This window comes from Diorhabda carinulata, chromosome 12 (genome assembly GCF_026250575.1).
Source record: "Diorhabda carinulata isolate Delta chromosome 12, icDioCari1.1, whole genome shotgun sequence".
Taxonomy (NCBI): Eukaryota; Metazoa; Arthropoda; class Insecta; order Coleoptera; family Chrysomelidae; genus Diorhabda; species Diorhabda carinulata.
The window spans coordinates 1,514,149-1,529,027 of record NC_079471.1 but is presented as its reverse complement, the minus strand read 5'-3'; the positions used below and the strand labels follow the sequence as shown (position 1 = coordinate 1,529,027).

At 31.7% G+C, this 14,879-nt stretch overlaps 2 protein-coding genes across 3 annotated transcripts in view; one reads left to right on the top strand and one right to left on the bottom strand.

Moving 5' to 3' along the window:
* The first annotated feature begins 27 nt into the window (after positions 1 to 27).
* LOC130900227 (uncharacterized) lies at positions 28 to 6,187 on the top strand. Of its 2 annotated transcripts, XM_057810717.1 has the most exons (6): positions 28 to 333; positions 388 to 584; positions 1,752 to 1,919; positions 2,345 to 2,542; positions 5,189 to 5,465; positions 5,704 to 6,187. In XM_057810717.1, the coding sequence occupies exons 1-6, from the start codon at positions 117 to 119 to the stop codon at positions 6,015 to 6,017; spliced, it is 1,371 nt and encodes a 456-aa protein (XP_057666700.1). In that variant the 5' UTR covers positions 28 to 116; the 3' UTR covers positions 6,018 to 6,187. The 2 variants fall into 2 exon arrangements, with proteins under 2 accessions (XP_057666700.1, XP_057666701.1); XM_057810718.1 differs by lacking the exons at positions 28 to 333; positions 388 to 584 and adding an exon at positions 1,159 to 1,423.
* A 971-nt stretch (positions 6,188 to 7,158) lies between these two features.
* The window catches only part of LOC130900225 (guanylate cyclase 32E), a 38,910-nt gene continuing 31,189 nt past the window's right edge, over positions 7,159 to 14,879 (bottom strand). The window contains exons 14-24 of the mRNA XM_057810714.1: positions 14,696 to 14,872; positions 11,654 to 11,774; positions 11,224 to 11,415; positions 10,980 to 11,149; positions 9,915 to 10,063; positions 9,612 to 9,804; positions 8,858 to 9,032; positions 8,206 to 8,396; positions 7,974 to 8,088; positions 7,742 to 7,905; positions 7,159 to 7,580 (exon numbers count right to left, since the gene is read on the bottom strand). Coding sequence (XP_057666697.1) covers positions 7,437 to 7,580; positions 7,742 to 7,905; positions 7,974 to 8,088; positions 8,206 to 8,396; positions 8,858 to 9,032; positions 9,612 to 9,804; positions 9,915 to 10,063; positions 10,980 to 11,149; positions 11,224 to 11,415; positions 11,654 to 11,774; positions 14,696 to 14,872 — 1,791 coding nt within the window. The 3' untranslated portion in view covers positions 7,159 to 7,436. The remainder of the gene's footprint in view (positions 7,581 to 7,741; positions 7,906 to 7,973; positions 8,089 to 8,205; positions 8,397 to 8,857; positions 9,033 to 9,611; positions 9,805 to 9,914; positions 10,064 to 10,979; positions 11,150 to 11,223; positions 11,416 to 11,653; positions 11,775 to 14,695; positions 14,873 to 14,879) is intronic.

Genomic DNA, 14,879 nt, shown 5'->3' with positions numbered 1-14,879 from the left:
ATTGACAAGGCGTCTATCAAAATTGACGAAACGGTAAAGCGTCAACTTGAAAACACGACACGTACTAAAATGATATTTTAATTTTTTTTTTAATTCGATTTTAACTATTCTAAATAATGGATAACTTTGGGGAAATCAATAACGAAAATGAAAGTGAAAATTTAAATGAATGTCACGGGTACTACACCAGATCTAAAAGAAGGAAGCTCGAGAAAGACGATGAGACATACACTATGTTTCCAGACTACAATAGAAAAAGAAAAAACCCTATTACATTCTTACCACTGGAAGTAATTCAAGCTGTTTTTAATCATTTATCATATCACGAATTAAGTACGTTTTTTTTTGGTAAATAAGTCTACTTTACCATCTACGTAAATATTGTAGGTAAAACCGTCAGGTTAGTCAACCATAGGTTCAAAATAATTGCCGAGGATATTTTAAACCGATCTTTTAAACAATTAGAGAAGAAAATAAATGTTTTAATTTTAACCACAGAAAAATCCCTACAATGTACAGATGACGAAATGGAAATTAAATGTGTAGTGAAATTACTTAACATGTTAGAAATTTTGAAATTACAGGTGCGTAAAAATGTTTTTTTTTGTGTGTGTGTTTCGAATAAAATATGATTCAGAAAGAAATACATAATCCGAACCATAAATTATTAATGGCAACATCGGACACGCTATGCATTACACAATACAATATGGCGTCTTAAATGAGATACGTTCCGTTTCATATGAAAATGAAAATTTCAAAAATTAATTTTTAAAAAGCTGTAGTTTCACCGCAATTTAAAATTTCGTATATAAATTCCTTACATCATACATTATTTACCATAAAAAATATTAAATTTAGCCCAGACAAATTTACGAATGAATTAGTACAACGTTGCCAATAGTTGCAATTTTTAAGATACTTCATTACTGCATTAATAAAAAACTATTTTTTTTTATTATAAATGGTAAATATAATTAGTTATTATTTATATTAAATATCAGTTGAAATATGTACAAAGACAACATCCACGAAATAATCTCTATTTTTTTATAACAAACCATTTACTAAATTCTAAAACTCATACGGGTGAAAATAATTTTGGCAACGTCGCTGAGTAGTAATAAGAGAAACGTCAACTTGATTATTTTCACACAGCTGATCTCGTCAGTCCGCTAGTACAGAGGACGTGAATATGTGGGGTTATTGGGTTATACACCGTATTAATTTAATTGGAATATTTGTTTTTTCTGGAAACTAATAAAAATTTGAAAGTAATTAAAGGATAATTGTTGTTTTTAAGTGTATGAATACTATACCTTCAAATTTAGTTTAAAAGTGATTGACTGTATTATACAAAATTTCAAAAAAAAAATTTATATTTACACATATCAAGATTATGACTTTCTACAATAATACACAGGTAAACGTATAGATTAGCTTATATTTCAGAGAAAATTAGGGAGAATTTAATTTTTTTTGAACTTTCGTTTTGTATTTCCAAAAATATCAATAAATTGTTGAAAACGTTAGTCCAAAATATATATGAATAGTTTTTCATGAACATCTTTTTCACAGTCTCATAAAAAAATTGTTTATATCAAATTGTACTTTAGAAAAATGTATACCGTTACTTTTTTTTGAAATACTAACGATTTTTGAAAAAAAAATTGATTTAAGAAATTGAAATATACATGGGGCAGGTTTGTTTAGTAAAATAATTTATTTTAGGGTTTATTTTTCTATTTCAGTGTTCAGTAGTTGTTGCTACCGTATGGAGATATATTTACAACGATTATTATAAACCTTCCAGGTCATGTTTTTATGCTGGACAATTACTCGATGGTCTTAATGATTTTATTTATAAATTTTTTTACTGCCCTTATATACTTTACGCTCCAGCCATTATTAAAGATCATGTAAGTATATCTATTTGTAAGATCGAGTTAATCTTACAGTCCCAATAAGACAGGTAACGCAAGTTTTGCTCTACTCCACCCCACTGCCACGCAAGAAGCACGACATTGCCGCATGTTTTCATCGAGTAGCGGTAGATCAGCGCGAAGGTTACGCGGTCAAAGGCGATTTCCCGCGTTTTTAATATATTGACAACGACGACGTGCTACAATATTTTCGTTATCAATCTCATGTTTATTTTTCACTCATTGTAATCACTTGTGAATCAGTTTCAATTGTTTAATTTCTACGTCATGTATTTTCCATGTATCCGGTGTGTTTTACGAAGATAAACGATTCGTAGTTGACATTTTTTCAATATGATGGTTTGTTTACCAAATTGAACCAAAATTCTTGTAGGAAAATATCGAAATTCGGTTATTTACAGGCCTTTCCACAAGAAATGACAAATATAATAGTAATGATAAAGAATTTCTGCTTGCACTTCGACAGAGTAATTGAAGAACCGTTACCTGATTGTACAGTTTGCAGCGGTTGTAAAATGATAGATATTTTAGATTGTGCACAATTTTCTTCGAAATCTGTGGTGTCAGAAAAGGCTGATGTTAATGGATTTTCTGCAGAAGTGAGTATTAGCACAATGATTTAAATACTATAATGTTTTTTTTTTTAATTTAGTGAATGAATAATAACAAAAAAATATGGAAATATAGGGTTTTTCTATTATAAGGAACGAATTATTGGTATCATGTCACTGGTTTTGTTTTTTATGTTTGTTAATCATTTCAATCAATTTCTAGAAGAAAAAAGAATCATTTAATTTCGATGATTTTTTTTAAATTGTCATTTCTACGATCTTAATCTCAAAACAGTGGTTTTTACCTTATTAATTTGGTTTTTAATAGTAGAAAAAATTGATATACAGGGATAACGAATTATTTGTACCATGTCATTGGTTTTGTTTTTGTTTTGGTTTATTTAAAATGGAAGTTTTCTGTTTTTTTATTCAAAATTAAATTCTATTTACTCACAAAACTTTATTGTAGAGTTAAATACCAGAAAAATATCATTTTCTTATTTTTATTAATTATTTTAATTATGGTAATTTGAAACTATTATAGACCCCTGGTTTTTTTTATTTTAGAAAATCAAAAAATCATCCGATTTCGATGAATTTTTTTCAAAATTGTCATTTCTACGATCTTAATCTCAAAACAGTGTTTTTTATGTGAGAAATTTGTAAAAATTGATATACGGGGTTACTAAAGTTACTAAAAAGAGAAAACTCATATTTAAAATATAGAGATGGGAACTTCTAAATGCATCTTTTCAGTTCCAAAATAACAGGTTAGGTTAGGTTGGGTTAAGTTAGGTTAGGTTCGAAATAGTCATGATCTAACTACGTGTATAAGTGGTACATACGATGATTAAATAAAAAAAATTGATTTTGAGATAATTTAATAAGATTTAACTCGCAAAAAACATTTTTATATGATTTTTCTTCAAAATAATCGTTTTTTAGGTACGAACTTCATTTGATTTATATTTCCTATAGAAAAAAGTCAAAATCAATTCCTACTATCACTTCTTAAATATTCCCTTAGATCAAATCTGTCCTCTGACCCAGAAGATCCCGAAGAATCTTCTATGACTTCGTATTTCTTCATCCTTTTCTTCAATTTTCTATTCCTCAAACATTTCTTCACCTTAACCACGACCACCATAACAATTAAACCGACACCTGTTAATACTAACCCCATTATAAGGGCGTAAAGTAAATTATCGACAACGGAATATTCAGTAGGATCAGAATTTTGTACGACCGGTATAAACGTAGGTCCGTAGCTCAAATTTTGTGTAGTCTTATCAAATACAAGTTCTTTCAACCCTTTCTCTAAACTCCTATTCAAATCGAGGGCTAATTCGTGGAAAACCGTTCGTCCTAACCTACAAAAACGTTTTGAGGATCAGTTTCGATGTTTTGATTAGGAATCTTTCTTCGAATGAGTTTCCCAACGTACCACAATCACAAAAACGTTAAAAGACATCAAAATTGAGAAGTTTGAGTCACTAAATCTCCTCTATGGAGGTGCATAGAGACATCTATCATTAGACGGCTGAAGCACGCAAAGATGGAGTCCCTTTAACCGGAAACGGTCATCTAAGACGCCATCTAGGTATTAAAGGTCGATTTATAGGTTAAAGTCAAAGCGCCTTATTGGCTTCAAGTGGGTCAAGCGACCCTACGGGCTGATAATAAGGATTATGTGTTGACAGTCCACTACTTCGCGATTAAATATCATGTTCTAGTGAAATATTATCGATTTTTTTAATACTAACCAATCGGCTAATTCGTCTTTACCGATTTGCCGTAATCTGTGCTCTAAAGCTTCGTGTGTTTCCCCTTTACCTTCGTTAGGCGCGGAGTTCCAGTGATGAAGCAGCTCGATACAAGTCAGATCTTTGGATATTTTCCTTTCCGCCTGATCTAGAGCGTTAGGTTTTTCGTAGCTCTCGAAATGTACCGCGCTTATCAGTTCTCTGCATTCTTCTTGAGTTAAATGATCGGCGAGGTACTGCAATTCCGCCGAATTGAGATCTATAGTGGCTATTACGCATTTTATTACGGTTATTATCAAGGATATATTATTTAATGTCATTTTGACGTTCGTTTTGAACCAACAAAGTGTCTATGTCTATGAATTAAGTAACGATTGTCATAAAACACTGAAAATTGTTATGAATTTCGAAATCGTGAGTCATTTGACAGTAAAAAGTACAAAATTGATAAACATTAACGTGTTTATATTTCAATTTGAATACTACGTAAAGTTAAATGTGGAAAACATCGAGGAATTTTGGTCAAATTCGACTTTGATTCAAGCGAAACCTCTATGTTTTTCTTTTGTCTATGAATAGAGTGACACTTGTCATAGAACACAAGAGTTGAAGTTATCTAGTGCTTGGTGAAACGCACCGGTTAGTTATAGGTACACGAAACCTCTATGTTTTTCTTTTGTCTATGAACAGAGTGACACTTGTCATAGAACACAAGAGTTGAAGTTATCTGGTGCTCGGTGAAACGCACCGGCTAGTTACAGTTACACGAAACCTCTATGTTTTTGTTTTGTTTATAAAAAGAATGATGTGGTTGTGAATTTTTTGTTAATGCAATTGAAACGTGGCATTTATATAAATTGTTTTATCACTTATTAACAAATGTAGGGCAATTCGAATGGTTTATTAATTATTATTATATTATTATTTTCAGTATAACTATTTTTTCCGTAATTCTTGGTTTGTCGCTCTTCCAATGTTAACAAACAGGAATATGGAACAGTCTGAAAAGCAAAGATTTATGCACATGCGCCTCAGAAGGATTGTACTCGCTCATACCGATATGTTTTTACAACAAAGTCACTATGAAAGAGAAGAATTACTCAGACCGTATTCTGACATCAGTCCGCCCAAGAAACCTAGTAACAACGTTTATACAGGGTACGGTGATACCGGGAAAATATTCTTTTACTACGGATGTATGAACGACGGTAGGTAATAAGGTAACATTCCTCATAGCCAACGCCATTGTGAAAGTATGTAAAATGATTCATAACGTTATTTTTAAATTATATATAATAAGCTGTCATCGCCATTTTGAATGACGTAAAATGACGCAGTACCGGAAATGCGCGAGAACCATTTGTGATAGTAGGAAGTGTGCGTGAATGGACGTGTCGTCGATTTTTTTTTTTTTGGAAAATTGCGATTAGTATTAATAATTTTCAGGTGCTTATAATCAGAAATTTCACGACGACCAAATCGAAGAGGACAGTGATGAGGAGCCTCCTAACGATCAGTTACACGCGAGAAATTCCGAAGAGAACATTCTCTACCGAATCCCGCATCTCGGGTTCAATGTACAAATCAAAGTTCAATGTCCTTTGAAATATGCTCCACTTCGGTTTTTGGAAAAATGTAAGGATGCACTCTCGCAAAATTTGGAAGACGATAAGGAAGTGAAAACGCATTTGAAATTGATTTTTGAATGCCAGGGAGCGAGTTATACCAGATTACCAACTAGATTCGAATATACGCATTGATTTATTTATTATTTTCATTTTATTTATATTATTTTGTATTGAATCTTTTAAATTTTATCTATTTTGTCACAAATACATTTTAATTTTTTAACAAGCGCTCATTTTTAGTTGAGTGTTTCAGTAGTGCTGTGATTATAGTGCAAAAAATAATAAAAAAAACTTGAAATCTTCTAAGATTTTCATTTCGTATATACTGACGCCATCTTTACATTAATATCATTACTTAATCCCGCATTTCTTGAATAACATCAATAACCATTGACAAAGTAAAATCTTAGAGGTTCGCTATTTGTACGCGGATTCATTCAGAAACGATTCCAAATCGGTAACCGATTTAAGGTCCTATTAAGGATGTTGTTTTACCGCGACCGTAATTCATGATTATCGGAATTGATGTGAACCGCGAACACTTAACTGTTATTGAAAATTTACAACTGATTCATTCCCGAACGACAATTCGTAGGCAGACCCGCGAACAAAGATTATAAATTCAGTTTGCTTTTAGTTAATTTAAATAAACCTCTATGTTTTTTCTTTTTCTATGAACAAAAGTAAATAGAACACAAAATTTCTTGAGTTGCTCTTGTTCTAGATGAGATGATAACTTATTTTAAAAGTACGTTTTCTAGAGTAATTCATAACAGAGTATACGTTTCACGACACGTACTCAACCGCTGAAATTTAATATTCAGCATGTATACTCGTGTACGTGAGGTAGCAAGTTTTGATGAAAGCCTACATTGGCTTCACATTTCAAGCAATTGCTACCAAAAGTCCTTACGTGGAAATATACCAATGTTGTTACAATTGTTTTGTGTTTAATAGAAATCAACAAAGATTGAAATAGCTAAAGTTAAATGAAACTTCTATACTTTTATTTTATCTATGTACAGAGTTGTCATTTGTCAACTGTCAAAACCACTTTCGAAAATCTTTCAGTATTCTATTATTTGCGTTAAAAGGATGTATTATGAAGTTTAGGAACAATTATTACTAGTGAAAGCCCATTTGATCTAATTGTTTTTTACAATTATACATTTTAGTGATTTGTATGTATAGAAAATGTTCAATGCATTTTGTAGTGTCATTCATCCTGATATTGTATAAAAGTGGAAGGTATGTTTAAATAAAACACAAAGTGTTTTTATGATATACATTTATTAAAATAAATAACATCTCATATATTTAGAGTAAAGATTTAAATAAATAACAGTCGTATATAGACAGGTTTTTTTGTTTTTCAAAACGTGGTTATTATTACAACATAAATTACACCTGAACAAGTAATTGAATATTTTGTTCTAACAAAATTTGATACAAATATTTTGTACTTTTACATATCGACATACATCATTGAAAACCCAGTAACAATTGTTGACTTAATTGACAAAAAACGCTTCAAATGGATGGATATAGATTTTATATGAATTGCTCACTTTGTTCGACGAAAGTGATAGTTGGTGCTGATCGGGGATTCCGATGAGTACAAGTATAGTTCAATCTGGTCGTATGGTATCTGTACATTTCTGGACAGAGCATATCGAAACTACCATCTATCGTTTCCTGTGAACAAAAATTTCAACAACACACAATCCTCAAATGTATTAGACTTATAGATCAAAGTACCAAAAGAAGATAGTGCTGGAAAATTGGACAACAAACTAATCTGATTCTGATTCAAGTTTGACTACATGTGTGTATTAAGCTGAAAAAAAGATTGATACCTGGCTGTCGATAGAATTGAATGCTCGTCTTGCTCTCTGATGTAGTTGAACTACTGGACAAGAAGATTGCGACAAACAAGACTTACAGTTTTCGTAAAGATGTAAGTCGCTTTCCAAATTAACCCCAGTTCGTTTTAATAGATCCGGTGTTTTACTGCTCAACCCTATATGGAAAATAGAAACAAAAAAGAAAAACACTTATAATAACCAAATAAATATAATTTGGACGTACTTTCTGAACTTAAACTGCTGTATAATGAAGATCCAACTATATCTTCTCTGATTCTCGCTAATCTTAAAGCTGGATCAGCTCCTACGAGCCAATACGTTTGCATTTTACCTTTACCCTAAACAAATAATATATATTTAGAAAGATCAATTATTTATTTTAATTTTTTGGTATTAAATCTGTAATAAATTCAATTATTTCCATTAGATTTGAGTATATGAACGAAATTGTTCACCTTGATTGGGATAACTCCTCTTTCTTCACAACAATATCCTCCTAAGCGTTGTAGTAACATAAAAGTAGCATCTGATATGTGTATTTTGAAAGCTTCGCCAGAACTTTCCATTCTTGAAGCAGTATTGACCGTGTCACCAAAAAGACAATATCTAGGCATTTTGAGACCCACGACACCAGCTACAACGTGACCTGTAGGATATAAAAATGAAATGTGGACTATACAGGACAAATATCGTGATGAGAATGTTCATCAAATGCAAGATTTCTAATAAAATCATCAGGTAATACATTTTTATCATGTAATTTAGTGTCCTAAATCAAAATAATTACAACTGCTTTTCATTTAGGTTGGAAAATTAAAAAAACTAAAAGAATTACAACATTTTTTGGGAAATTTTAGTCGTAGTTGTTGATAAGACCAAGATTAATATTTTTCAAAGTAGTATAATGAAGTTTAGGGACACATTTTGTTTTCTAAACTGTTATTTTGATAGATTTTCAATTATAACATTTGAAAAATATTGTATTCCGATCAATATATTGGCTAATAACCTTTTTATATCAAGGATATATATAAAAAGAGTAATTTTTCATTATAACAAACTACATTTATCAAATTTGGAATCAAAAATGAGTTAATAATTACTTACCAGAATGTATGCCGATCCTCAGCTGAAGAAGCTCGTCTTGTCTGTGTTTAATTTCAAATTTTTTAATCTTACTGAGTAAATGTAAAGCCATAGAAGCAATTTCACCGGCATGTCTGTCCCCGTTTCTTATTGGAAGACCACTTACCACCATATAAGCATCTCCAATCGTTTCTACCTATATTAAGACGATTACAATGTCTTAATAATCATTTTAAATTGTCAAATATTATATTTAATAGTCCCGACAAATTATACCAAAAAAATAAGAGGGAAGATACTTCAAGCTGACATTCAGTAAATTTCAAGAGTAATGTTAAAAAACGTAACTTTAACGTTAATTTAGTTTGGATAATTTTTTAACCTCCACTTGAACTGTTATTTACTTCGTAGCAGAATCATCAAATTTGATTTTCAAGTGAAATAAACAACAAAGTAAACTAAAAGTTCGAGCATCTGATGGCACCGAAAGTAAATACTAGAGAAAAATCACGTGACATTGACGTTTAATATGATTGGATAATCTCTCAACCGCTACTTGAACTCTGTTATTTACTTGGTCGCAGTATCATCGAATTCGATTTTCACAGGGAATTAATGAGGGGAAGTACTTTGTGAACGCGCCTTAAATGTCTACAAGCTGGAGTCTCTTCGATGGCGCCAAAAGTAACTTTGACGTTTAAAGTCTATATACGAGGACAATTCAAAAAGTAATTTTATATTGATTCATATAATATAGTTGAATTAATGTTTTTACCTTGTATACATCGTAATGTGATATAATTGAATCGAATAATGTATAAAGATCGTTGAGTAAATCGATAACTTGTAACGGGGTACTAACTGCTGACAACTCTGTAAAACCTACAACATCGCTGAAATATATGGTGACGGAATCGAAAGATTCTGCTTCAACTTTTTCACCTTTCTTCAAGGAATCTGCTACAGACCTGTAATAAATAAAAATGTCTTCGACTTTTTCTGAAGTTTTATTTTATTTTTGACCTACTAACTCTAATTTAACGTACACTTTTATAGAAAACAAACTAAGCTCACTTACTTTGGTAGCATTCTGTGAAGCAGTGCGTCAGTCTTCTTTTTCTCTTCAGACAATTGATTGGTTCGTTCTTGCACCAATCCTTCTAAATTATAAGCATATTTTTCCATAATCGCCAGCATATTGTCGAAAATATTCGATTTTAAACCGGCCTAAACAAATTTCAACAAACAAATCGATATAAAATTATAATCTTCAATTTAAAACAATACGATTTCAAAATTCTATTTTAGATTACCAGCAAACCTCACAAGCTTATATTGTTGCATAACTTGTTACGAATATATAGTTCGATGGCGTATATACATGAGAATTATTTATCTTTCAAGAGTTTACGAAAATGAGTAATCGGAAAACAAAAATTAGCTTAAAATATTAAAAAGTTGAGTAATATTCATTTAAAATAAAGTAGAAGCTTATATTGTTGCCTAACAACTGGATAAGACATTTCAATATAGTCTGTGAGACATTAAATGCAACGTTCTGTGTCATACGTCATTGTTAACAATCGATCATTGGAATATAAAAAAAATGTATTCGTGATCAACATTGTGTTACGTGTCATAATTTAATCATAAATTCAATTTGATTTCGGTGAAGAGAAACCTCTACGTTTTCCTTTTGTCTATTAAGTGACTGAGACACAGAATACAATCTTCCGCGAGTTCAATGGAACGCAGTAAGAATCGAGGTTAACTTTAGCCTCTATGCTTTTTTTTTGTCTATGAACACAATGACATTTGTTACAGAACACAAGAGTTATTTTAAAATTTGATAAGGTCACTTATAGGAATTTAATAACTGATTATTAAAATATAAATACAGGGTTGGAGTTATTTTAAAATTTGATAAGGTCACTTATAGGAATTTAATAACTGATTATTAAAATATAAATACAGGGTTGGAGAGTTATTTTATAATTTGACAACTTCAAGTATAAGAATTTAATAATTGATTACGAGGGGTAGATGAAAACTAAAATAAATGGGAGTAAATACAGGGTTGCACTTTTAATACAATTTAATGGCTGAATTGAGATTTTTAACACCAATTAGAGTATCGATTTACCTGCATTTCTTTAAGCCTAACTCTCACATATCTGATATCCGGTCGTTGATCAGGTTCCTCATGCCAACATGCTCTCATACATTTTATTATGTATTCGGCTGCCCCTAAATTGTCCAGAGGCGGCCTAAACGGAACTTCCAATTTTTCTCTCTTCACCGATTCAATTATTTCTTAAATAAAACACGAGAAAAAAACATTTCCGGTACCGTAGAGTGCGACTCTGCGCTTCCAGGAATTCACTTACCACGATAATCGGTGTTGTTTTTGCCCCAAGGTCCTTGTCTACCAATAATTTCATATAACAAAATGGAGAAAGAATACACGTCACCTTTTTGCGTCCCCCTAGCCGGCGGCGAGTTTTGTCTCAGCAATTCAGGCGCCCGGTAAATAAATCTCCTCAATTGCTTTTCTTCGAAATTTGGATCGTCCTGGTTGGCTTAAATTCAAATTACATTTCACAAACGAATCCATGTTATATACTGTTATTTTCAAACTAAGATATTCCCACCTCTATAAATTCGATAACATTTTTGTACTTTTACTAAAAATTTGTGCGGACGTCACTGTACAAATACGTCATCGAAAAACAGCTGATTCAAGTTCACCGAATAGGGAACTGTTACTAGAAATGCGCATGCGAACCCCCCAGAAGCGTTCCGCAATACTACACTCACCTGTCAATTCGTGTAAACCAAAATCGGATATTTGCAGAACCCATCGACTGTCTATCAAACAGTTACTGGACTTTAAATTCCCGTGCGATATTATTTCGCTATCGTGTAGATAAATCATTCCCTGCAAATACGTATTTGTCATCTAGCTTCACGTTGAACAGTTTTTTGTTTACAAAAAAGATATAAATGTATGGATGGCGAATAAATGCATTAGTTAGAACGCACGCAGTTACGATCTGGACTATGTTTTGCCCCAAGGTCGTTCAAGGAGTAGCATTATTTATGTAATTTGCGTACTGCGTGAATGGAAATCACGTCGCATAAACAAATCAAATAGAGAAGCGTTCGTGCGATGGTTGAGAAATTTATTAGTTGATAAGAAATAAAGCGAGAATTCAGTTACTCGATAGACAGGGAAATCGAGTCCATTATATAAATCCACTCGATAGAATTGAATCATTGTAATGAGTACTTCGAAGCGAGAACTAGATCGGGATGAGAAGGCCGAATACTAAATGAAAAAGAAGAACTATTAAAGGATCGTGCATATTTTGCTGTTAGATGTGGATGGGTACCGTTTAGGTAAAGGCCACTTTGTGAAAAAAAGAAGAGGAGCTTCCATTTCGTTTTGAGTGCTTTTGCTAACTTGTTTTTACCGAAATTCAAATCAATCATTAGAGCCGGATGAATACCTGAAGGACAAAAACTGAAAAAGAAAAACCGTCGAAGTGAATGTAAAAAAACTTGAAGTTTGGTGGACGCGCCGCTTAAAAATCGTCATTCTTTGTATAGTTCTTATAAGCTGTTTACATTATGTTCTGATTGGTTTTATTAAGACGAATTCTAAGAAACTTATTTACATTCTAGAATCCGAATTATCCAGAATCCTTTATATATAAATAAACGTTTGTTTATCAGCGAAAAAATGACATTACTTTCGTCGAGTTTCTAACGGGACGTGTTTGTTAATCGACTCGAATTACACGTTTTTGTATTAATAGTGAGATGAGGTTTATCGAACGCGACGAGGTTTTTTTTTGGAACATCTGTTTAGTTTTTTCTGTTACTGTTTTTTATACAGAAACATGTCGAATGATAACAAGTTTCTGTCTATATATACTGCTGATGTGGATATATATATACAAAATATCAAATACCATTAACGTAACTCAATCGAATGTTTGTAATCATGAGGTTTGTTATTTATAAACGTCGCGTTTCTAGCGGGACGTGTTTGTTAATCGACTCGAATTACACGTTTTTGTATTAATAGTGAGCTGAGGTTTATCGAACGCGACGAGTTTTTTTTGGAACAGCTGTTTAGTTTTTTCTGTTACTGTTTTTTCATACAGAAACATGTCGAATGATAAAAAATTTCTGTCTATATATACTACTGATTCGGATATATATACAAAATATTCAATACCATTAACGTAACTCAATCGAATGTTTGTAATCACGAGGTTTGTTATTTATAAACGTCGCGTTTCTAACGGAACGTGTTTGTTAATCGATTCGAATTACACGTTTTTTGTATTAATAGTGAGATGAGGTTTATCGAACGCGACGAGTTTTTTTCTGAAACAGCTGTTTACTTTTTTCTGTTACTGTTTTTTATACCGAAACATGTCGAATGATAACAAATTTCTGTCTATATATACTGCTGATTCGGATATATAAACAAAATATCAAATACCATTAACTTAACTTAATCGAATGTTTGTAATCACAAGGTTTGTTATTTATAAACGTCGCGTTTGTAACGGGACGTGTTTGTTAATCGACTCGAATTACACGTTTTTGTATTAATAGTGAGATGAGGTTTATCGAACGCGACGAGGTTTTTTTTTTGGAACAGTTGTTTAGTTTTTTCTGTTACTGTCTTTTATACAGAAATATGTCGAATGATAACAAATTTCTGTCTATACATACTGCTGATTCGGATATATAAACAAAATATCAAATACCATTAACTTAACTTAATCGAATGTTTGTAATCACAAGGTTTGTTATTTATAAACGTCGCGTTTGTAACGGGACGTGTTTGTTAATCGACTCGAATTACACGTTTTTGTATTAATAGTGAGATGAGGTTTATCGAACGCGACGAGGTTTTTTTTTTGGAACAGTTGTTTAGTTTTTTCTGTTACTGTCTTTTATACAGAAATATGTCGAATGATAACAAATTTCTGTCTATACATACTGCTGATTCGGATATATAAACAAAATATCAAATACCATTAACTTAACTTAATCGAATGTTTGTAATCACAAGGTTTGTTATTTATAAACGTCGCGTTTCTAGCGGGACGTGTTTGTTAATCGACTCGAATTACACGTTTTTGTATTAATCGTGACGAAAAATTAACCTCCTTAGTTCTTATAAGCTGTTTACATTATGTTCTCATTGTTTTTATTGAGACGAAATCTAAGAAACTTATTTACATTCGAGAATCCGAATTATCCAGAATCCTTTATATATAAATAGACGCTTGTTTATCAGCGAAAAAATCAGTAAATAATCTGATGTCGTGATAAACATATACGTTTTTTTTCACAATATTACTAGTTTTTTTTATTTATCATTGTTTCAAGCTCATTTTTCAGAATTGTTCATAACTTTTTAGTTTGATGCGCCGTAAAAACGTGTATTTTTTAATTTTTTAAACTGTATTTAATTGAAATCACTCTCGTGCAATGGCTTCGCTGCTTATGTACCAAAATTTCGTCGAAACTTGTACCGAGCCGTAACGGTGTAGTTGGTAAGGTTATCGAAGTGCCTAATTTTCAACGCGGATATCGGAGCCACTTGCTATAAAGATGAATTTATGAACGTGATAGTTTAAGAATCCTTTAGTCCAAAAGAGAGTTGCAAAAATCTGATATAAGGGTTTTAAAAAGTATACGGTGTGTTTAAATAAATTAATATATTCAGAATTATATAATTGTTTAGTTTAGTGAATAGTTAAGTGTTACTGTGTAAATTAGTGGATAGTGAATAGTGCATTTAGTGTAAGTAAAGTGAATATTCATTGTATTTACCTTTAAAATATCAGATACTAAAGATGATATAAACATATTGTCCAAATTTAAATCTTTGTTCTTTAGAACGTCCTCCAGGCTTCCTCTAGCCGAATACGCCGTTAAAATCGCTACGTTACCGTGATCTACGCAAGCGCCGATAAAGGGAATCAAATTTTCGTGTCTAGCTTCTCTTATCTACAAG